The 24769-nt window shown below is 39.8% G+C and overlaps 1 protein-coding gene across 21 annotated transcripts in view; it reads left to right on the plus strand.

Moving 5' to 3' along the window:
- Positions 1-24769, plus strand: part of Sgip1 (SH3GL interacting endocytic adaptor 1) — a 283674-nt gene that overhangs the window by 158812 nt on the left and 100093 nt on the right. For 10 of the 21 annotated variants that reach the window (XM_045149379.1, XM_045149373.1, XM_045149371.1 and 7 more), the window contains 2 exons: positions 19567-19591; positions 22421-22492. In XM_045149379.1, coding sequence (XP_045005314.1) covers positions 19567-19591; positions 22421-22492 — 97 coding nt within the window. The remainder of the gene's footprint in view (positions 1-19566; positions 19592-22420; positions 22493-24769) is intronic. The other 11 variants (XM_045149378.1, XM_045149380.1, XM_045149382.1 and 8 more) reach the window with 2 other exon arrangements.

The following is a 24769-nucleotide window of genomic DNA, read 5'->3' on the forward strand; positions in this document are numbered from 1 at the left end:
ATTAGTCCTAGCCAAAGTCAAAAGCATGCCCTAAGTTACATTTTAAAGCTTAGTTGAGATGCTAAGACTTTATACAAGCAAGATTATAAAACAAACCAACAAGTAGTAGTATTGACAATGGGAAATTTGGCTACAAATAAGAAAACAATGACAAAAGCAACTATACGGATACTTTGATGTGTTTAAGTGATTATAGCCAAGAAAATCATTGCCCATGTATTCTAGTAGGCCCTAGGAAATACCCAAAAGGTAACAGTTTCATTCCATTTATTTAACTATCTTGAGTTCTTTATTTTTATTATTATCTAAGGTTTTGTTTTATTTATTTATTTGAGACAGAAAAGGAGAGAGAGGGAGAGAGAGTGAGATGGGCACACCAGGGCCTCTAGCCACTGCAAACAAATTCCAGATGCATGTGCCACCATATGCATCTGCCTTATGTGGGACCTGGAGAACTGAACCTGGACCCTTAAGCTTCACAGGCATGCGGCTTAACCACTAAGCCATCTCTACAGCCCTATCTTGAGTTCCTATTCCCAAAATATCATCTGTATTTTGAAGCCATGCAGGTTATTTCATACATGGAGTCAGCTAGCCAGGCATGTGGCCACAGTCTAGTGTAAGTAGGGCACCAATAGTCATCTGCCTCTGGCTGTGAGCAGCTCAGAGAAGAAGGTGTGCTGCGTGTTAGACTGGAGCTTATTAGGCCCTTCCTTCACCTAGCATCCCCAAAGAGAGAAAATGGAAAACTCAAAGCTATATGGGCAGAAGTGAAAAAACATCCACGTTTATGTTCATCTTTAGCTTTTCACTTTGTGCATTTTAATTTATTTTTATTTATTTATTTGAGTGTAACAGACAGAGAAAGAGGCAGATAGAGAGAGATAATGGGCGTGCCAGGGCCTCTAACCACTGCAAAGAACTCCAGACGTGTGTGCCCCCTTGTGTATCTGGCTAACATGGGTCCTGGAGAATCAAGCCTTGAACTGGGGTTCTTAGGCTTCACAGACAAGCACTTAACCACTAAGCCATCTCTCCAGCCCTGATTTGTGTATTTTGGTGTAAATCTTATCACCACTGCTTAGCTTTCCTTATGTACCTCCTTTCCTGAATAATTTAGGGGATAAAATATCTGCTATACAATTACAAAGCCTTTCATGGACTGGAGGTTAAGTGGTTAAGACACTTGCCTACAAAGCCTAAGGACCCATGTTCGATTCCCCAATACCAACATAAAGCCAGATGCACAAAGGGGCACATGCATCTAGAGATTGGTTGCAGTGTCTAGAGGTCCAGGGCTCCCATTCTTTTTCTTTCTCCCTCTCCCTGCAAATAAATAAGTAAAAATATTTTTAAAAAGCCTTTCACAAAACAATACATACATACATGCATACAGATAAGACAAACAGATACAGACAGACATATAGACATGTGTAGATGACTATTAAGGAGAGGGAAATAATAACAAAACACCTGTATTCGCAAATTATCCCTAGCTAAAACCAGAAATGTCTTGCATATATCACTTTTGTATATGAATGCAATGCCTATTGTGTGCCTTCCCACTTAGTAAGTGGAAGCTGTTACTTTTTTTTTTTCTTTTGAGATAGGGTCTCATGTAGCTCTGATCAACCTGACTTCATTATGTAGCTGGAAATTACCATGAATTATCCTTCTACCTCCATCTCCCAAGTGATGGATTGTAAAAGTGCACCACCATACTGGGTTAGTGCAGTGCTAGAGACTGAATCCGGGGCTCTGTGCATGCTAGGACAGAACTCTTCACCTGCTGCTGTTCTTACTATTAATACAGATTAATAGTAGCAAGTCCCTTGTCCGCAGTTAGAATGGAATTTCATGGGAACTTGAAGGTAAGAAAGCTCACATTTGGACTGATAATGTTTGACCCTTCTTGGATAAGAAAATTTGTTCTGTGCAAGTTGAGCAACAAAAACCAAAGCAGAGAGGGGGAGTCCAGCAATCATTTCAGGATGAGCCAGATGGGGAAAAGGTCTTCCTGTTAGCTACAGGTAAAAGTGACAGTGGGAGGCAAACCTAGATAAAAAGATGAGAGCCACATAAGAAGGGCTTTAAGTTCCAGCTGAGGGGCTGGGCTTTCTGCCTTTAGCAGTGGGTCACCTTGAACCCTTGAAAGGTTTCAAACCAAAGATATAAAGAATTGAGGAAGTAGGTATTGACTTTTTAAAACATCTGAATGTTGTCTTTTTATATTTTCTTTGTATTTCTTCCTTTGATGTATATTTCTTGGGAAACAGATTTGTAGTGGTCTTACAATGTTTTCCTAATTAAGTTTTTCTGAAGATATATGCTTTATGTTGCTTTGCCGTTTTCTAAACATTAGTCACCTAAAATAGACATGGCCCCTTTACTCCCCGATCCTTTTTCTCAGGATCTTGGAAATTATGTGCTTTTGTTTCCTCACATGTAAAAAAAATAAATAAATAAGAGTTAAACTAGATTGGAAGTTCAGACAATGTGTTTTAGGGGACACTATTGAATATAGCTCCAAAGAACAACATAGTCAAATCCACTGTAACTGCACCAAAGAGTTCTGATGTTTGAAAAAGGTTTTTACAGAGAATGAAAGAAAATACCTCTCTCAAAAGTAAGTAGTTAAATAAGCTTTTCTGGGAAGGCTGCGCTAATTTGACATGTTGCCAAAACCCAGATCACTACTCTTCCATTGCCATTTCTAAAGCTATAAAAATAAATTCCTCATAGCTTTTTACATATGTCCAATATCTCTTCAGGAGCCTCTAATGAGACACTGGCTTAAAGAACCCCAAGAGTTTCTCCTTAACTTTTCACCATCATAGTGCCCAAATTACTTAGGACACCAGTTTATCTGTAAGTTGATTCTTCCCACAGTGATAGTCAAAGGACAAGCTGTTTTGGCAAAACTTTTCTTTTCTATGAACCCCTGCTCTCTAATTGGATCACATATCATTCTTAGAAAAGGAATTACAAATACAAAGTGAAATGCTCCGTCAATTTGTTGTACCCTTGACTTTAGTTAATGCTTATGTCAATCTGCAATCTTTGAGACCATGTTGATGCAAACTGTTTTCAGGGCTGTTACAACTTGCTCAGGGTTGCTAAGCAATCTGCTAGGATAGCTGCCAGCACCAACTTCAGCTACTTGAACCTTAGAGAGAGTGAAGTAAGGGCCAGAGCTTCCTGATTTGATGATCATGGGTACCTGATAGAAAGGGGAAGCCTGTGCTAAGTGCTGGCCTGAAGCAGAATATTCTGTTGTACACATATCCTTTTTAACCTTCATGTACTTCAATAAGGGTAGTATCGTAGCTCACTTCTGCAGAAGAAATACTAGTGGGTTAAGTAACTTGCTGAATGCCATGCAGAAAATAAGGCTGAGTGTCCCGACCCGCGGGACCTCGTTATTCGTGGGGGCGAGGAGGACCCTAACCTGAAATAAGATGGGCGAGAGAGAGGAAGAGACTCAAGCAAATGTACACTTGTCAAGAGTCCCATTTTATTGAGCCACAGCGGCCTTTTTAAGGGTTAGGGTTAGGGTCTTGGGTGAGGGGGGGGCTGGAGGAGGCAGGTGGTGGAAAGTTACAGAATCTTCTTGGCCTTTGGCCTAGGACAGTTTGCAGTTATTCCAAGAATTCACGGTATAGTTCTCACGTCTCTGCAGTCGCCAGGCAGGATGTTAATTAGTTAGGTGTGGCGGGGTGAGGGGATGGAATCAGTTAGGTATGGCAGGGTGGGGGGATGAGGAAAGGTCAGAAGTTGCTCAGGGCAGAAATTGCTCAGGACAAAGGTTATCTCAAGGCAAAGGTCTGTTCAGGGCTCATCTCGTCTCCAACATCTCCCCCTCTTCTGTATACAAGGACCAGGATAGGGAGGTTACCGCGACCCCTTAATGATGTCCCAAAGAAGGGCTTGTTTTGGTGGCCGATTATTTTTGTTTAAGAGTAGAAATGGATCCAGAGGAGCAACCTGACAGCAACCTGACATCAGAGAGGCGAGCGTTCCCCAGAGTAGGTTGAGTGCTGTTACTCATAGGTCATTGATTTCAATAAAGTCATTTGGATTGACCTTAGAACAAGGGGCACAAACGGGGCCTGAGCCTGTTAGAAGAGCAGTGCTGGACCCTTACCCGTCATTGGATCGGCCTCCTCTCGGCGAGGTCGTCCTGTCTTAGGCGGGTCGAGACTTAGCCACCCGTTCCGTCGCTGACTTACCAGACCACTCACTTTGTGGAAATGTAACGCATTTTGCTCTCAAAAGACCGTCAAAGCCCCATAAGGATCCTGGAGGAAATATGTTTGGTAGCCAATTAGTATGAGGGGTCGCGGAGACCTGACTTATTATTCGGAGGGGCGGGACCAAAATTTCCACCCCAGGGTGGGTTTTTGCAGGGAGGTAAAGTCTAAGGGTCGAGATGGGGGGTTGTCTTGTTCTTTTGGCAGGTCAGCAGCAGATGTTTCTTCTGTGGCGAGGCGAGGTAGTGGACTTCCACCGGCTTGATTGCAGAATCTACCTGACTCTTAATGAAACTGGTTAGTCGTCTGAAGGCCCAGGGGCCAAAGGAGATAAGCAAAAGGAATCCAACAAAAGGGCCTAAAAGACTGGGAAGCCAAGTAGTTAGCCAGGGAGATGTGGAAAACCAATTTTTATACCAAGATTCTTGTTGTTCTCGAGTCCTTTTTCTATCCTCTAGATTTCTTTTAACTTTATCAAGGCTATTTTGTATTAGCCCAGTCTTATCTAAGTAAAACAACATTCTTCTTTGAGGGCCACACAGAGTCCCCCTTCCTTTAAGAACACCAAATCTAGCCCTTTCCGGTTTTGAAGTACAACCTCAGAGAGCGAGACCAAAGAATCTTTGAGATCTTGTATCCCCTCATGTATGAGGTTAAGATCTCTGTCCACTAAGGCACTGAGTTGTGAAAAATGCTGTTGGGAGGTTACCAGCGAGGCAATACCTGTCCCGGCCCCTGCAGCACTAAGTCCCAGGAGCACAGTCAGGGTGAGGGCAGTTAAAGGCTCTCTTTTTGGTCTAATGGCAATGCCTTGATCTATAGTAGTTGTAAAACTTTCAGAATCATGAATGAAAAATCGTGGCAAAACTATAACTACAACACAATAGTCCTTAGTCTGTAAAAAGTCCTTGTTGACAATAAAGGGAGTCAGCCCCGTGGAACAAGCAAGATAGGAGTTACTAGGGGCTTTAGTATATATAAAGGAGTCATTGATAATAGCAGTTTGGTTGCATACTGGTTCAAGAGTCAGAGGAGGGAGCATATCAAGGCCTAATAGACACAGTCCAAGGCCGGAAATGGATGTAAGAGTAATAGCCCCCTCTGGGGCAGAGTGCCAGAATAATCCCTCTGCACTGTTAGTAGACACAGGAGATGTAAGGATGGCAATTCCCTCATAAAAGGGAGGTCCTAGAACTTTTAATCTGTATGGCATTTCAATCAAGCTCTATAATTTTATTTGAGGAACTTTAAATAAACTTATTTTAAGTAAACTTTATCTATGATAACAGGAACGTATGGTATAGACAGTCTATTTCCCTTTTATTTCTCCCTCTCATGAGAAGACACTCTAACTGCTTTAGGGGGCTGGGTCGAAGACATCAGATCATTTACTACTTCCTGCTGAACGGGACACGAAGTGGAGACTTGTTGCAGTTAGAGAATCTCTCCTAGAGAGGGGAACTATTTTAATGTACCCCAGAGTGTAGGAAGATAATCTTGAAAGATAACTTTGGAAAGAAAGAATAAAAGTAAGGAGTTACTGAGAAGTGAATACACAGCAAACTGGTCTTTTTGTAGGTCGAGGGAATCCAGGTAGACAGGCTTGGATCATCTCAGGACCATCTGAGGATGAGCTGGCTGAGATTTTTTTTCAGAACTGTTCATTAAATGGCACAGTAGTATTTAACATGGCTTGTAAAACAGATGAGATGCTAGCAGAGTTATCAGAAACATATACATAACATTTAATCTTGATAATAAAGAGCTATTTTTTATCTTTGGTTATACATTTTTCTCTGAGTGTTTAAGACCTTGCAGATAGCCAAAAGTTAATTAAGGATTAATTTTGGAGGTCATTAATGGCTCTCCAAAGAGACTTTAGGGACACAGGAGTAGCCCCATAGCTTACTGGTGTCTTTTACCTGTTAGGATGAGTCAGGGCCATGCTGGCCAAGTAGTTTTCCCTTCTTTGGGAAGTCAGGAGGACTGATTGCTTCTCAATTGTGACTCTCCTGTTTTACATTGTACACCACTTTTGTTTGGGTCTCCATATCCTCCCTGCTCAGGAAGACAGGTGACTTACCAGGGGGCCAGTGTAGAAGTGTCCCATCATCTCCAGTGGCCTCATGACATGGGAGCACAGGCCAAAATATTGACACTTTTTACTCCGATGATTCCAATTGGCTTTGGCTTCTACATAGGTGATTAACACACTTAGAAAGGAAGTTACATCAGCTTGGATGTACATACATATGGAGCACATTTAATTACTGAAATATACTTAACTAAAGAAGGGCACAGGGCTTCTAAAATCATTTTGTCCTATCTTTAAAATTTTTGTTGTACTGTGGTAGCATAAGCCATATATCTGAGGTATAGAAAGTAGGCACATCTCCCATTTTAAATATCCAACATTTATAAGTATAGGCAGAACCTGTTATCAGTCTTGAAAACAGTACCAGTTGATTTACAAACTTAACTTATTTAACCTAGAAAACAAGACAGTATAAGGTCTTAGCACCTGTGTGAAAACATCTTTGATTAGTTCAGATACCTGTGTGGGTACAAATTACCCAGAGAACATTGGAAACAGAACCATGGAGCTTGATTTTTTTTTTTTTTTCTCAGATGAGGACCATTGTTTGAGCATGAGGCTGTGCCCTAAAGTAGGGAATATGTCTTAAGGGTTAATTTTGTTATAAGCACTGGACTTAAGATGCCAAAATTGAAACAGTTACTTTACATATAACAGAGTAGAATCTGGTCTTTTCTGAGCCCAAACAGCTAGCTAAATATTAATATAACCCTTGATAAATCTTTTTGAAAGAAAAAAACATTATTTGACAACCAATGATTTTGGCTTAAACTTGATAACTATTGATTTCATGCACCACAGAAATTTTTTATTAACATAAAACAATTTTATGTTTTACCCATGACTTAAATTTGATAAAGCTCAAGCAAACTATCCCAACATACTTAAGCCTGAAAAAAATTTTTTTTTCTATCACTGCAGCCAATATCCTATTTAAGTTCCTTTCTTGTCTCCTTTTCCCGTTATTTTTTCTCTCTTCTGCTTCCTTTTTTTTTCTTTCTTTTCTTTTTCTCTCTCTCTTATGATAAACCTTTTCAGCTTCCTTAATTATGTCTGTCAAAGCTAGATCTTGTAAACCCTCCAGATGTTGTAATTTCTTTTTAATGTCTGGAGCAGACTGCCTTATCTATGTCATTGTTATCGCTGCCTGTTGACCCGGAGAAGTAGGGCCAAAAGGAGTATATCTCCGGGAAGCCTCCATCAAGCATTCTAAAAAAAATAGAGGGAGGTTACCTTAGCCAGATTCGCGGGGTGGCGAGCAGCCCCCCTGAGACCTGCCATCAGAGCCTGGCGGTAGACTGTCAGTTGCTCCCTACCTTCTGCTGAGTTGTAATTCCATTCAGGTCGGGTGAGAGGGAATCCCACATCAATCTCATTTGGGAGCTAGGTAGGCTACTCATTTGGGCCTGAGACATGCTAGGGTCAGGGGGAGGACCAAAGGCTTGTACGGTGGAATCAGGTCCTTCAGTTTCTAGTCCCTGTAGCGGGCCCATCTCCTCCTCCCTCGGGCAAAGCTGGAGCAGGGAGAGCAGGGGGCTAAGGTGGGGGAGATGGAATCAGGGCAGAGGGCCACTCGGGAGGGTCCTTTATTTCAGGATATATTTTGGGCTGAGCCAAGGGGTCTGGGGCCACTCGGCTTGGTTTTCTCGTGGCTTGTTGGGCCACTGCCAGGACTCGGGAGCCTGACCGTGGCGGGGGGTGGATCCAGGGCTTGACCCATGCCGGGGGATCCGTCACTAGGCTCTCCCAGACCAGGATGTATGGCTGTTGATCTGGGTGAGAATGGGTCCCTTCTGAAAAACAATATTCTTAACAGCAGAAATAATGGTTAGATCAAATACTCCCTCTGGCAGCCACTCAAAGGAGCAGAAAGTCTGTTATTTACCTTTTTCAATTTTTACAAATAAGTCATGAGCCTTACTTCTAACTTCAGAGAAATGAGATACCTTCAGAGTCAGGGGGGTCGTCACAGTCTGTACCATAATTAGAAACAAGAGTCCACAAACAAACACAAAATAGATACTGACAAAAAGAAACCAAAAACCATGACACCTCCAATGTGTCCAGAACAGAAAACCAAATGCAGTTTCAGATGGAAGATGCCTCTGTGGTTTCTCCTGAAGGAGAAATACACAATCTTCCTTTACCAGATAGGAGACTGTCAGCCACCCTGACTCTCCTCAGATCCTGGGGCGTCCCCCAGGATTGCAGCCTGTGGTCCTGCCAACCACCGTTATCAGGTCCTCACGGTCCTGAACAACAGCTGCCCAAACTGAAATTAAAACAGATCAGAGCAACAGAAATCACAGAAATCACTCAAACACTCAGACAAACACTCAGACAAGCAGCGCTGCAGACATTTACATTGTTTACCTCCAAGGGGGTCTCTGGAGTCCGGGGTAGACGTGCAAATCCCTGGACGAGTCTTCAATTGAAAGACCTCCAGAGGGAGACCTTCACTCAAGTCTCGAGATAGCACGCACCCAAAGACACACAGGAGACCCAACTTGCTGCAAAAGCATGAGGCTTTATTTAGGAAACCAGAGCTCTGGGGTCGACACATATCTCACGCAGGAGACAGAGGTGTCGACTCTTTGCCATTTCTTTAGTAGTAAGTTTTTGATTTAATTCTTTATTGACTCTTTGTCATTTCTTGGGATGAATGTTAGGTCCATCAATCATAAACCATGGACATGTCTTATCAACAAAAATAAAAAACTGTATAAGATCCTTTTTCTTTACCCGTATTCCTCGCTCTCTGAGAGAGGCTTTTAAATCCTTTATGAAAGAAGCCTCTTTAGACAATGAATGGCCCATCTTGATGGGACGGAATGAAGAGGGAAAACTTACCAGGTCTTGCCATCTTCTTGGGCAGAGAAGCGGTGACCATTCAGGAACACTCCGGAGCTCATGTGCTGGGGGCTCTCCGTCCGGCAGGGGTCCGTGCCTCGAGCCACCACGTTGGGCGCCACTTGTCCCGACCCGCGGGACCTCGTTATTCGTGGGGGCGAGGAGGAGGACCCTAACCTGAAATAAGATGGGCGAGAGAGAGGAAGAGACTCAAGCAAATGTACACTTGTCAAGAGTCCCATTTTATTGAGCCACAGCGGCCTTTTTAAGGGTTAGGGTTAGGGTCTTGGGTGAGGGGGGGGGCTGGAGGAGGCAGGTGGTGGAAAGTTACAGAATCTTCTTGGCCTTTGGCCTAGGACAGTTTGCAGTTATTCCAAGAATTCACGGTATAGTTCTCACATCTCTGCAGTCGCCAGGCAGAATGTTAATTAGTTAAGTGTGGCGGGGTGAAGGGATGGAATCAGTTAGGTATGGCAGGGTGGGGGGATGAGGAAAGGTCAGAAGTTGCTCAGGGCAGAAATTGCTCAGGACAGAGGTTATCTCAGGGCAAAGGTCTGTTCAGGGCTCATCTTGTCTCCAACAGCTGAGAACCAGTATCCTACTCCAGAAACTACTGCCTGTGCATTTCTCTTGTAGATGAAAAGGCACAGACAAGGAAGAATGTAACTCAGACAAACTGGAAAGCCAAAGAAATAGCAATAGTTACAAGAAGTATCAGATGAATGAGTAGGTTTAAAATAGAATTCAGCATGTATAATGGGTCTGTCACTATAAATGAAAACATTGTATTCAGATCAAATATAGTTCTGAAGCTTGTTTTCTTGGTTCCTTTAGATACTGTCATAGAAATGTGGTAATATCTGAAGACGGCATATTAGAAGATCCTATGTAGATCCAGTAGAGGAGAAGAATGAGGACAAAAAAGGATAGACTCTATTCCTAAGAGATAAGGAGTGGAACATTAGTAGCACACAAATGAGAATGTTCAGACAGCTAAAAAGTATGTTCAAAAAAAAATGATATTTTAGAGAAAAGAAATAAGCCAAGACAAGATCCATAAAATTTTCCAAGGGAGAAACAGCCAGGAACAGCACCAACCAGTACTGGAACAAACAGAAACACAGCTATTCATGTGGGGCCAGGGTTACCACTAGGTGGTAGTCACCAGAGAGATGTTATTCCCTACTGAGCATAGCTGCCTTGGAACAGCAAGCTGAGGAGAGACTAGTCAGGCTATAGAGTCATGACAAGTGGCTGAGTATGCTGTGAACAGAGAGATGTAAATGGTCAGATGTGGCACAGGAGCCTAAAGCTGAGATTCTCCACAAGCACCTCAGGTGACTAATCTGAAGAATATATGGAAGTCATCATCCCCACCTCTGCCTAGGCAAGTGACAGTATGAGAAATAAGAAGTGTACTGAACCTGGTATAGTCTTGCCAACTGATGCAAATGTTCTGAGGCAAGAACTGTGGGGCATTGGTGAATAAAAAAATTGGGATTCATACCACAAGTGAACACCCACCCAGCACCAAAGAAAAATATAAGCCTTAGCATGCCTTCTATAGCCCCTCTGAGCATTGAGCACTGAAAGTCCTGCATAAAAAGTATGATTCTCCAGTATGCTACACAGAAACTGTAATTGGTAGGTGGGATTGCAGACTAGGAAACTCCTATAGAAAGCTGAGTCTAGGATAGACACACCCTCAGTAGGAAGGATATACCAATCTAACTTATTTGTGTTATTGAGACTAGTAGCAAGCTCTCTGCCTCTTCAGCCAGTTACAAAAAAGGGAGGAGGAGATCACATTTATCACAGTTAGGAAGAAACACTAAATGATATTATAATGTTTTCTATTTCATTTAATTCCTTATTTTTATTTTATATTTTGATGTGCAAATTTTGGAGTATCTTTTGAGAACAACAGAGCTTTTCCTGGCTTTGAATGGGCAATTAACTCAGGAGCTAAGGTCTCAGAAAACTCAGTGGTCATGCAGAGCTCTCACTGAGTCAGTGGTTTCTGGATTCTTGTCTTATAAATTCAGAGAATTGAAATTCATAGACCAGAAGGTGAAGGTAGAGGTTTTTATTAAATTATAGATAGAAATTAAGAGAAACGGGGAGACAAATCTCATGCCTGGCATGAGCTAGGTTCCCAGAAATAGGGAAACCAGACTAGAGAACAAGATTGGAGCCTTCTTCAGGTTCTGAATAGGCTGAACTCACCAGCCCTGTGGCATCAAGACTTTGGGAAGGGTCACTCTTCTCAATAGCCTAAGTCTTCCAGGAAGGTGAAGTCTTCTCCTTTTTGCAAGGGGGTAGAGTTCAAGGACAAACAGATCTTGGGAGGGAACTCATTATTGCCAGGAAAACATAGCCTTCTCTTCTCTGGAGGGGGCATAGTTCAAGGACAAACAGATCTAGGGAGGGAACTTCTTATTGTAAGACATTACATTTCTCACTTTTACTTTTGTGGCCCTTTCACCCCTAAACTGCCTCATTTATACTTTCATATTTCAATTACTTAGTTGTTTTGTTTTAGTTTGAATCTTGTTTATAAGGCTTCTCTAAATATCCTTTCTGTTTATGTACTTAGTATATATTTTCCTTATTATTCCTCAAACCTCTATCTAACCCATACACTACACTCGTTCACACATTACTCCCTCAGTTCCCTTTTTTCCAATCCCCTCTTATTTTTACTTAAGTATTAATATTTAACATTTCCCCCAAAGTAGCATGATTCCTCAGTCTCTAAACTTTATTGGAGTCATAAAACAAAGTAGACAAGTTAACTGCATATTTTTAACACAAGTTAACAAAGATTGCTCACAAATAATTGCTTTTGTAACTGCAGTCTACTTCCCCCAAATAGTAGAGGGGAAAGGGAACTCAAGTGAAGACAATTCACCTGGATGACTCCCACAAAATGAATGAAAGAAAGAAAGAAAGAAAGAAAGAAAGAAAGAAAGGAAGGAAGGAAGGAAGGAAGGAAGGAAGGAAGGAAGGAAGGAAGGAAGGAAGGAAGGAAGGAAGAAAGGAAGAAAGAAAGAAAAGGAAAAATGAGGGTAGAAGGGAAAAATAATACCTGAGGACTCATCCACCCAAACAGATGTGCAAAACCAAACAAAGAAACACACATGAAAGAAAACACAGCACTATACTTCTACCTGTTCACAATGCCTCAGTCCTGGAAAGCAAAAGTAATGAGATAGTAACATGCCAGAGGACTGAACAATCACCTCATTAAGAACTCAAACACACAGATCAATGTCAAAAGAAAATCAATTCAGAACCTTGATGAGAAAGTTAGTACAGTGAATGAAGGCCAGCACTGTATGGAAAAGAATCAAAACACAAAGGAAAGTCAGAAAAGAAATTTGGATTCTGACAAAGAATCAAAGAGGAATGTTGTAAATAAATTAACAATCAAATAACAGACATATTTGAAAGCATTGACAAGACCAAACAGAAGAAAGAATATCAGGGATGAATGATACAGTTAAGAAAATCATACATTCACACACATACATAATAAAAACTAAATAAGCATAGCCAAAGCTTCCAAGAACTCTGGCATAAGTTCACGAGACAAAACCTAAGAACACATGGGGTGAAAAAAGAATTAGAAATAGACTATCAGGCATAGACAACCTATTCAGTAAAATGTTAGCAAATGTCACGAGGCATTTAGTATCCCAGGAAAACATAACCAGAGAAGAAACTCTAGATCATATCACAGGCAAGATGTCAAAAATACAAAGCAAAGAAATAATAGTAAAAGATGTAAAGGGAAAAACACCAGCTCATTTACAAAGTCAAACACATCACAGCAATATCAGATCCCTCAACAGCAACCCTGAAAGCCAGGAGAACATGGGATGATGTACTTTAAGACATGAAAGTAAAGTCTATCAACCACTATTGCTAAATTCAGAAAATCTATTGTTTAAAATTAACAGAAATGAGAACATCTCAAGAAAGTACAAATTCAATTGTTCATGACAACCACGCCAGCATTGAAGTAGCTCAGAGGAGAACTATATAATGAGGAGGAACAAAGACAAGATCAATGGAAAGGATAAACTTTAAAGCAGGAAGGAATTTATCATGTACAGCACAACAAGCCAGGAAATATCTAATAGTTATGGGGGTAGGAGACAAGCAATCCAGCCAACCAGAAAGACATCCAACAAAATCACAGGAATTTCTAAACATCTCTTAATAATAAATGTAAATGGTGTCAATTCACCCAAGAGACAGACTAGCTGACTGTATTAAAAAGGAAGCTTAACATTGTGTTTTCTCTAAGAAACACACCTAACTGCATAGATGCCAACAGATTAACAAAGGGTGGAATCAATCTTTCAAACAAATGGAAATAAAAAAACAATCTGACATAACTATGCTGTAATCTCTTAAAATAGACTTCAGGGGCTGTAGAGATTGCTTAGTGGTTAGGGTGCTTGCCTGAGAAGCCTAAGGACCTAGGCTTAATTCCCCATTACCAGTGTAAGCCACATACACAAGGTGGCACATGTGTCTGGAGTTCATTTGCAGTGGCTGGAGGTCCTGGCATCATGCTCAATCCCACCCCCCATCTCTCTCTCTCAAAATTAGCACATAAAATACTTTTTTAAAAAGTAAACTTCAAACTCCAAATAGTGAGAATACAAAATACCACTAAATGTTAAAGAATAGAAACTTAATTCAGAAGCTATTACATTTGGAAATATATATGGCAATGTTTGATCTCTCAATTACACACACACAAATCTTTATGGGCATAAAGGTCCTACTACTCTAATATAGAATGTCTTCAATACCCCACTGTCATCTTTAGATGTAGCATCCTAACTAAATAACAAAACACATGAGAGTTAAACCAAAACATAAATCAAAGGGTCTTAGCAGATATTTATACAATAGTCTACCTAAGTGATATAAAATACACATTATTCTCAGCAGCCTATGAAACTTTCTCTAAAATAGACCATGTTCTGGGCCAAAATCAAGTCTCAACAAATACAAAAAAAAATTAATAATCTCTTGTATCCTATCAGATTATATTACAATAAGATTAAAAATCAATAGCACACACACACACACACACACACACCAAAAAAAAAAAAAACATCAGAATCCACACAGATACTTGGAGACTGAACTCTTGGTGTCACTGAAGAAATCAGGAAGAAGTTTTTAACTTCCTGGAATCAATTGAAAGTGAAGGCCTATTTTACCAGAACCTTTAATATACAACTTAAAAAAAAAAAAAAATCAGGCAGTGCATGCCTTTAATCCCAGGATTTAGAAAGCAGAGGTAGGAGGGTCACTATGAATTCAAGGCCAGCCTGGTACTACAAAGTGAGTTTCTAGTCAGCTTTGACTAGAGTGGGACCCTACCTCAAAAAAAAAAAAAAAAAATCAAAGATCTCTAATAAATAATATAACAATTATGGTGGTTTGAATGTAACCCCATAACCTCAAGATTTTAAGCTTCCTGTTTAAGTCTCCAGCAGCCTGTTGGAGTGGTCATGTCACTGGGTATGGATCTGATTCCAACCTAAAGATGTGAGAGAGCAGGTATGAACTCTGGTGGGGTTTGAGCTTTCTGCTGCTGTTGGTGTTTTGTTTGCTGAAGTTGTTTCTCTCTGTTTAGATATATGGAAATAAGCAGCTTCATCCACCACTGATGGAACTTCTCCTGGATCTGTAAAATGGAAATAAATCCCTTCATAATATAAACTTGTTGTTTAAAAGTTCATCCCAGCAATGTAGAGCTGACTGCAACAATGATGCATCTCAAGTTCTTAGAGAAAAATGAATAATCAAACCTCAAAAGCAGTAGGTAATAAGAAAGAATAAAGATCTGACCAGAGATTATTAAATGGAAACTTAAAAAAACATACAACAAGCAAAATGTTGATTCTTTGAAAAGCAAAAATTAAAACTCCTGAACCAAACCAACCAAAAGATAAAGAGAAGACGATTAAGATACTTATAAAATAAAGTATTTTATAAAGAAAATTATAAATGAAAAAGGGGATTATGTAGCAGAGTCCAGTGAAATTCACAGAATCATTAGGAAATACTTTGAAACCTTATAATCCAAAAATACTGTAAAATCTAGAAGAAATGGATAAGTAATAGACATATATGGCCTACCAAAAGTAAATTAAGATGATATAAGGGACTTAAAGAGAACAATAACAAGCAGTGAGATTAGAGCAGTAATAAAAATACCTCCCCTTGCTGGAGAGATGGCTTAGCAGTTAAGCACTTGCCTCTGAAGCCTAAGAACCCCAGTTCAAGGTTCAATTCCCCAGGATCCATGTTAGCCAGATGCACAAGGGAGTGCACGCATCTGGAGTTCATTTGCAATGGCTGGAAGCCCTGGCACCTCCATTCCCTCTCTCTCTCTCTCTCTCTCTCTCTCTCTCTCTCTCTCTCTTCCTCCCTCTTTTTTCTCTCTGACACTCTCAAATAAATAAGAATAAACAAAATTTTTTAAAAAATATCTCCCATAAAGAAAAGTCTAGGTCCCCATAAAGAAAAGTCTGCTGAATTCTACCAAACCTTTAAGGAATAACTAATACCAAGAACTCAAACTACTTCACAAAATAGAATGGAAAGGAACACTATCAAACTTAACTGTATAAAGCTAATGTTCTATTGATCTTTTTATTTTTTAACAATTTCTTACTAAATATATAGTATATTTTGATCATTTATTTCCCAATTACTCTCTTTTATATCCCTCCCACTCCCACTGAACCCCTGGCTCTTCCCATGATTTAATACTGGCTATACCACTGAAAATTATGATTCCCCTACACAATGACGATTAACTGTCATAGTGACTCAAAGAGGGGTAGACTTACGGAAACCTCCCCATCCAAAATAGAATGTTGACCAGCCTTATGTCATATGAGTCTTGTGAAGGTAAGCACCACTGCTCTGAGTTCATCAATGCAATGGCTATGTTATGTCCAGAGCTTCTCCTTATCTTCTACCTCTTATAGTCTTTCTGCTTCCTCTTGCATAATGTTCTCTGAGCCTTGGAAGTAGTGATATAGAAGCCCCATTTAAGGTTGAGCACTCAACAGCCACTTAATTTCCATCATTTTGACTTAATCTATGGTTATAAACATAAATATTTAAAAGACAATTTGACAGTACATCCATTTAACAAAACAACAGTAGTAGGATTCCCTCCTAAAGCCTAGGACTCCCCAACCATAGGCTTTTGGCCTGATTTACAGTACCAGGTATGAATTTTCTATTGTGGGGCAGGTTTCAAATCCAATCAAAAAGTGGCTGGTTACTCCCATAACAGTGATACCACTAGTGAACCAGTGGACACATCTTGCCTAAAAGGTCAGTATTGTGGCACACAGAGTCCACATCTGGGTGAGAGCATTAATGACCCTTGATGAGTTTTCTCCCCTAATAGCCTAAATAGCACCTTCCCAGAATTATAAAAGCAAGCCAGCAGGAAGGAAGCTTCCAGCTCCATTCCAGCTTGATTTCTGTATATCCTGATATCATAAGGTGTGAAGTCTTTAGCAGGAGGGTCTTACCATTGCATTCTGGTGGGTAACCACAAGGCTCTTAACTGTTATTAGCTCCTTGGATCCAATAATGGCCCAGTAGGACATATACTACCATCATGGCTATTTCATAGATAAGGAGGTTGAGACAAAAAGGGATGTCCATGCTTCTACAGTAGTAGATCTGCTTTGGTTGAACCCATGTATTATGGCACTAGAGAACCATGCTTACTGCCTCCAGGTGAGGAGACATTGGCACCATATCCTTCAACTGATAAGATAAAGGGTTGAAATAAGACTCCAATGTCATAAGATGAGAGGTAGAGACAGGAGTATTTCCCCAATAGCTGACAGCCTCAAGGCAAACACAGTAGCCAACACCAGTGACAACCAATGCCTCAAAGGAGATGGAAAGCAAGGACTGACTCCCAAAAGTTGTCCTCTGACTTCCATATGTGCACCATGGCATATAACACATACACTCTCATATCACTCACACATACACAATTAAAAATTGAAACACCAGGCTGGGGAGATTGCTTAGTGTTTAAGATGCTTGCCTGTGAAGCCTAAAGACCCAAGTTTGATTCCCCAGAACCCACATAAGCCAGATGCACATGGTGTCACATGTATTTAGAACTTATAGTAACTAGAGGCCCTGGCACCCCCATCTCCCATTATAAATAAGTGAATAAAAATTGTTAAAAATAAAATGAAATATCAACCCACTAAATGTAAGAGACCTTCTATTTAAATCCTATGTTGATGTACATTTGTACCTAAACCAACACTGAACAATACAACAGCCAGACTGGTCTCTAGAACCTTCTTTTCTTCACACCTACTGCTTGCATCCACACAGGGTCAGTACCTCTGAACATGACCCAGGTTCAAGTTCCCAGTATCCACATAAGCCAGATGCACAAGGTGGCGCATGAGACTTCAGTTCATTTGCAGTGACTGGGGGCCATGGTATGCCCATTCTTTTTTCCCTCTCCCTCCCTTCCCTTCCCCCCCTCTCTCTTTCTCTCTCTCTCTCTCTCTCTCTCTCTCTCTCTCTCTCTCTCTCTCTCTCTCTCTCTCTCTCTCACACACACACACACACATATGCATAAAATAAATAAATAAAATAAAATTCATTGAAATCCTAATGGAAAATATTCATTTTGCTGTAAATATACACATAAAGGAAAGTTGGTTTGTGTTAAGATGGCATTGGTACTTGTCTTCTATGCTTTCCTCTAGCTCAAGCTCACCACAGCCATGACCACTCACTGGATGTACCTACCTGCCTCTTTCTGCCTATAATGAGTGTGTCTTAAAAAAAATAAGCAAGTCCTACCTAAGTACCCAATATTATAAACACATAATATTTTTTCAGTGAATCATAACTTTATCAGAATGAAATTCTTCTATTTTGGGTGAAATTTCCTTGAGCCATTTAATTCAATGCTCAAATAATGTCCACAGATTCTGGAGTTTCTGTCAACTCACATGGCATTTCAATATCCTCTGTGCTTCTAATCTTATTTTGCTGAGTCACCCCTTTATTTGTGCAGACATAGAACAGACTAATGTAAAGAATGATGCTATCAAGTGTAGCCCAAGGTGATTATTTGATCCATTTTAATTTTCTTTTATTTATTGACAATTTTAAACATGTATATAATAAATTTTGATCATAATAACCTACCATTATCTTCTTTTTCCTCTCTATCCTTCCTACCAAACCCTTTTCCCAACTAGTCCCTTTTTATATTTTAATGACTGTGAGGGGGGTGCATGTGTGTGGTATGCTAGGTTGTTTGAGGAACATAGTTAGGGGCTGTTTACCCAGAGCACATGCAACTTCCTAGTGGCATACCACTAAAAAAACAAAAAACCTCCTTCTCCCACAGCAACCAGTAACTGCCAATAACACCTAAGGATGGAGGCTCCTGCCTTCTTCCACCATCCATGATCAAATGTTAATGGGCCAAATATTATACAGCTAATGACAGTATCTGTGAAGTCAGGAATACATCAGCCATATTATGTCCAGAAGATAGCATTGCACAGCTCTCCTGTCCATCCTCTGGCTCCTAAATTCTTTCTGTCCCCTCTTCCACAATATTCCCTAAGTCTTGGAGGGAGTGATATAGATGTTTCATTTAATACTGAGCACTCAAATGTCACTTATCAGCACTTGGCAACTTTTGAGTCTACCACAATAGATACCACCAACTGCAAAAAAGAAGCTTCTCTGGTCAAAGCTGAAAGCAGCTTAGTCTATAGTAATAATAATTAATGTTTGAGAGATACTTAATGACCACAGTATCCATTTAGCCAAGCACCAGTAGTAGCTTCTCTCCTAGGGCTTATATAACCTCCATAGCCACTGTGTTTTCAGTACCTTCCCATGGAGCAGGCCTCAAATCCAATCAGAGGGTAGTTGGTTGCCCACATAACAGCCATGCCACTAGTGCACCAGTGGGCTTATTGTGCCTGTCTAGTTTGTTGTCTCTACCACTCACACAAAGAGGAACAAACCAGTATACATACCTTTTGGCAATTTTAAATGGGGCCAGAAAGACTTGGCCAGGCTCTTTACAGGCAAGCTGAGCAATCTCTGCAGCCCAGAATCTTTAAATGGACAAGATGAACCAAGGCACAGCACTGCCAGCTTATGCCTTTGGGATCAGGCAGCAGTGGGTTTGGTTTGCAGGTTTGCTATAGTGGGAACATGGAGGAGGGCAAAGGTGAATTAATGATTCGTATTGAGTCTGTACAGAAAGAATTATTCACTATCATAACAGCTGTCATTTTCTTTTTGTTATAGAGGCTCACCAGATCGAGATGGAATGGTAAGTATTTAAATCATCATTTTTACTGAGCTTGAATTCTAGATATAGGCTATTTTTAATTTTTCTAAGGCCCAATCTCTCCTTTTTTTCTCTTTCATTCCCTCCTTACATTCCTCCCTACATCCTTCCCTTTCTCTGTTTTGAAAAAAAATAACTTGGATGACTTTTTAGACCTCTCACTGTTATAATCTCTAGTAATTCCATGGGACATAAATGTAGTCCTGGTTGAGTTAGATTTATTTATTGCATCCATCTCAAACCCCGGTCAGAGAACACAAGCAAACTTGTCATAGAGATGGTGGAGCAAAAGCCAGACAGCTCACACAGGGCTACTACCATCAAGGGCTGTTTCCTTTCCAATCCAGTGATGTACAATCTCATTATGTGACAATGTTCTTCTCCAGGGGAGGCCAAAGGAGTCATAAAGGAGCTATAATTCAACAAAACTAAAGAACTTTTCCCCTTGAGTAGTTGGGCTGCAAATACATTTTTATATTAAATACAAAATACATAATGGTATTAAAACCACTTATGCCTGAATTTACAGCTTGAAGGAAGAAAACTTAGCTACTGAATTTCACTTTAGCAGAAACTGACTCCTTGCTGGCTGCCAGAATTTTTTGTATTCTGTCCTGTCTTCCCAAATGACTTCCTTCCAAACCAAATCAGATGGTTATTTAAAAGGTTCAAAAGAACAGCTGTTACTGGAAAAAAATGAAAAAGGATTCACATTAATCTCACTAGGCTAGAGTGGGAATTAAAATAAACTTGATGGTTAAAAATACTCTTTTGAAAAATCACCATTTATTGCAGTATACCTAATGGATGCTAATTGTAGCTACAGCAGTTTTTTCCCTGTTCTTGACTCAAGTCTTTTAACTTCAGAGTACCTTTTACATTCATGTGATTATTGCAATGAAATGTTAAGAAAATAGGCTGAAATTGATCAGACATTGGGTAGCACTGTAATAAAGGCTCTATTCAGCAGGGGAGAAAAAAGACCCAGAAGATTCAGATTCTCACCTCTTGCTTCTGGCTCAGAGTCTTCTCCTTAACTCTTTCTCAGGTACTCTCTGCTGAATCTTCTCTTTTTGATTCCCCTCCTGGATCTTCCTGTCCCCTCTGTTCCCCACCTTTGCAAAGTTCTGTTAGCTACTCTATTTTCTCCTCTTGCTGCTCCTTAACTGGATTGCTATATCTTGCTTCTGTCACTCTCCCACTCTTAGTCTTGTCTTTTTTTCTTTCTACAATACTTCCTCCACCCACCCAGGCCCATTGTCTCTGACGCTCCATTACTACTTCACTATTTTTTGCTCTTCTGGGGAGTAACAAGTTAAACATCTGATGGAATGTGTACCATGATATCTGACAGCAGCTGACTATGAAATGCTGTACTAATGAACCATTGTCCATCCTGGGGACTCACCTCCTCTAGGTCAATGGCTTTATGCTAGTTCTCTGAGCCTGTCTCACCCACACCATTCCAAGTCCTAGAAGATTACTTATTAGTTGTGTCTTCTCTGTTACTTCAAGTGCCATACATACAAGAAATTATACTAAGATAAAGAAATTATTTAATTTCTTTTGCTGTGAAAATGACATAGATCTAGGGTGAAAAGCTCACATTCAAAACAAGTCAGTGAATTTTCTCAGAAACAGGATATAACAACTTCATGGGTATTTAGAAATTGTAAACCAGCTGCTAGTTTTACCATTTGAAAATGTTCACGGTTCCCTAAAAACTTAATTGCCAAATACTGAAAACTAATGCTGTGAACTAAATGTGTGTTTGTTATTTGTCTTTAGAGATTCAACTAAATTTTCTTCTAAATCAAACTGATTTCTTTAAGACTGTTATCTCTGGACTCAGACCACTTTGATATGACTGAGATAGCTTCCAAGTGACTACCTAATCAAGATCTGAAATAGGTATTTGTAGTTTCACTAATGTGGTTCCACAAGCTACAGGTGGGTCTAGCTAATGCTTGTAAAACAAAGTCTACACAATGGCTTGATGTAGTGACACCTACCTTTAGGGTTTTCAGACTAATGTGGAGCCAATCATGATGGTTAATCTACAGAAGCTTCCTGGCAGGGTTACAGTGTGAAGGTGGGCTTCCCTTGCTTTCTACTTGCCAAATGTACCCATAATTGGCAAAGCTGATTATCACAATGTCAAAACCTCAAGTGGCTATGTGAAAAAGTACATTCTCACTCAGAGACACTCTAATTGGTGCAAGGTACATGTCAACTTTTGCCTAAGCATTTCTAATTCTTCATAAATACACTGGGGTCCAAGGGATACAGACCTTGCTGCAAAGATTTTTTTTTTTTTTCTTGTACTGAACAGGGGATCAGGGAAAGTCCTTTGTCTGGAACTGTCAGCTGTATGCCACAGGTATCAGTGTCTCTCAAGAAGACTTTGATCAGGGGAAAATCTAGGGGAGCTAGACTTTGTGTTCTTAGATTAGCAGATGTGTTTTTATTCAGTTTCTTCTTGTATAGCTGAGTGTCTGATTTATACTTGTTAATTAATTGTGATCTGGATGGGGAATAGAGCTACATTATCCCTGGTATCCCAGACTATCTTCCTCCTTCCCCTTTACTCCCAGCCTAGCCAAGCTGACCTGCTGAATAGAGCCTCATTCTGGGCCCCAAAGTCACTTTTTTCTTAAGGAACCCTGCCAAGATTGGTGGGCTATACAATTTGGCCTAGAAGTTGTTTCTTCTGTAGTGTGTTTATTGACTCCATGTGATGCTTTATATGTGTCTTAAAGAACAAAGAGATTCTTTAATAACTTTTTTCTACATGAAAATAATCAATTCCAGCAGCCCAGCCCACATGAACTACCCTACCATAGCAAAGGAGAGTGTGCACGTGAAGGAGGAAAAAAAGTTTCGGTAAGGAAACAGATTTTAGTGTAAAATTTCCAAGGGGTTGTAGAAACAGTGAGTACATGCCCAATGTAAAATTCAGAAAGCACTGTAGCTTTTACTTATTTCATCTTAGAAGAGCTCTTTTCTGTAAATAAATCTCCAAATTACTTCTTGACTGTCTGGATCCAATTTTTTTTAATTTTTATTAGCATTTTCCATGATTATAAAAAAAAATCCCATGTTAATTCCCTCCCCCCTGGATCCAATTTTTAAATCAACTATATGGAGTTCATGTGTTGATACCTGAATATTCTTTTAAAGAATGATCAGGCCTAATAGACTTGTGTTCTCTGTCTTAGAAGATAGGGTTTCAAAACTTTAATAGAACTTGTTCTGTATTAAGACAGTTTTGGCTATCATAGCACCATTACAAATCGAGCAGTGTCATTTGTTAGGATAAGGACTATCTCAACAATATCAGGAATTTGGCAAGACTTTGCCCTGTAGAAATTGCTGTTTTTAACCAAAGAATATAATATGAAGGATGCTGATACTAAGGCCAGACTGCATAAATACAGCTGTGGTATCTAATATGGTAGCTACATGAAACTATTAACATTTGGTCTCTCAATCCTACTTGCCACATTTAAAATATTAAATATCCACTCCAACAATGGTTGTTACCATATTAACCAATGTGTATAACACTGTCATCTTCAAAGGCTTATGTTGGACAGTTCTGTCCTGTAGGGTTATTTGCAAGGTGAATCAAGTTTACTTTGGTGGAGGAAAAATCAGATTTGGGGAATATATTGTGGGTCTTTATCACTTATCACCCAAGCATCAGAACAGAGGGACATTCACAGTAAAAACTTGAAACATTGATGGATAAGTAATTAAACATTGTTGCTATATTGATTTAACCTATAATATGACCTAGAAATAGCGATAGACTAACCGAAGTAAAATACTTATTAAAACATGAGCATCCCTGTATCACTTATCTTTAAATAGTAGTCATATACTTGGTATAAGTTATGTTTGCTTGCTATAAAAGTTACCTTTACTAATTACAGAATTTTAGAAAATAGAGAAAATGGAAAGGTAAAAGAATATTATTCCAATCCCAAGGGGGAGAAAATCACTATTTGTGTGTGTGTGGCAAGCTGATATTGTTTTCACCATTAGGCCTAGTTGTTAAATGAAATTTCCCTACCATGTTCTTTCCTGATTCTTCTTCAAAGTTTTCCATTTGAAAATCAGTAGGGTCATTTATTATCTTCACTGTTATCATTACGGTGAGCTACAGTTTGCTTCATGTTTAAAACCAATAATTATTCCCCAGCCCCCACCTTGGGCTTAATCAGAAGAGCTCCAGTCAGAATCTGGCCTAGCTTTAGCTTGGTGTTTTCCATTGTAAAATGAAAAACATTTGTATGAGTACATTGGCATAAATGAAACTTAATTACCAATTCCTCTACTGTGTGTGTGTGTCTAGTATCTAGCAAAAAAGAATATATCGTTACAATTTATTACTTAGATTTAAAATTTGTTGCTAAATGTTTAAGAGAAAAAAAATGCATAGGTTATGCTTTTTCTGTATCTCTAGCTTGCATTGGTTTCCATGGAAACTAGGAAATGTTTACTCAGCCCAAATCTAGAAATTCAGCAATTTCTTTACACATATGGCTGGATATATGTTGTCAAGAAAAGAAAACCGGGCTGGAGAGATGGCTTAGCGGTTAAGCACTTGCCTGTGAAGCCTAAGGACCCTGGTTCAAGGCTCGGTTCCCCAGGTCCCACGTTAGCCAGATGCACAAGGGGGCGCACGTGTCTGGAGTTCGTTTGCAGAGGCTGGAAGCCCTGGCGCGCCCATTCTCTCTCTCTCCCTCTATCTGTCTTTCTCTCTCTGTCTGTCGCTCTCAAATAAATAAATTAAAAAAAAGAAAAGAAAACCATATATATATACATATATATAGTATGTTCACCTGAACATATAGTGTCTTGGTTTTGCAGAGCTTTAATTACAGAGATAGCATATAATAGAACTTGAAAGAATATGTAATCTCTGGTTTTTGGATAACAATCCTTTTTTTTAGGATGACAATCCTTTTATATCTTAAAATCTAGAAGGTAAACTGGGAATGGTGCATACATCTTTAATCCCAGCACTTGGGAGGAAGAGGTAGGAGGATTGCCAGCCTGGGACTACAGAGTGAGTTCCAGGTCAACCTGGGCTAGAATGAAACCTTGCCTCAAAAAAAGTATAAAAACTAAAAAGTAAGTTTGTTAGGTTGCTGA

The sequence above is a fragment of the Jaculus jaculus genome, chromosome 5 (genome assembly GCF_020740685.1).
Source record: "Jaculus jaculus isolate mJacJac1 chromosome 5, mJacJac1.mat.Y.cur, whole genome shotgun sequence".
NCBI lineage: Eukaryota > Metazoa > Chordata > Mammalia > Rodentia > Dipodidae > Jaculus > Jaculus jaculus.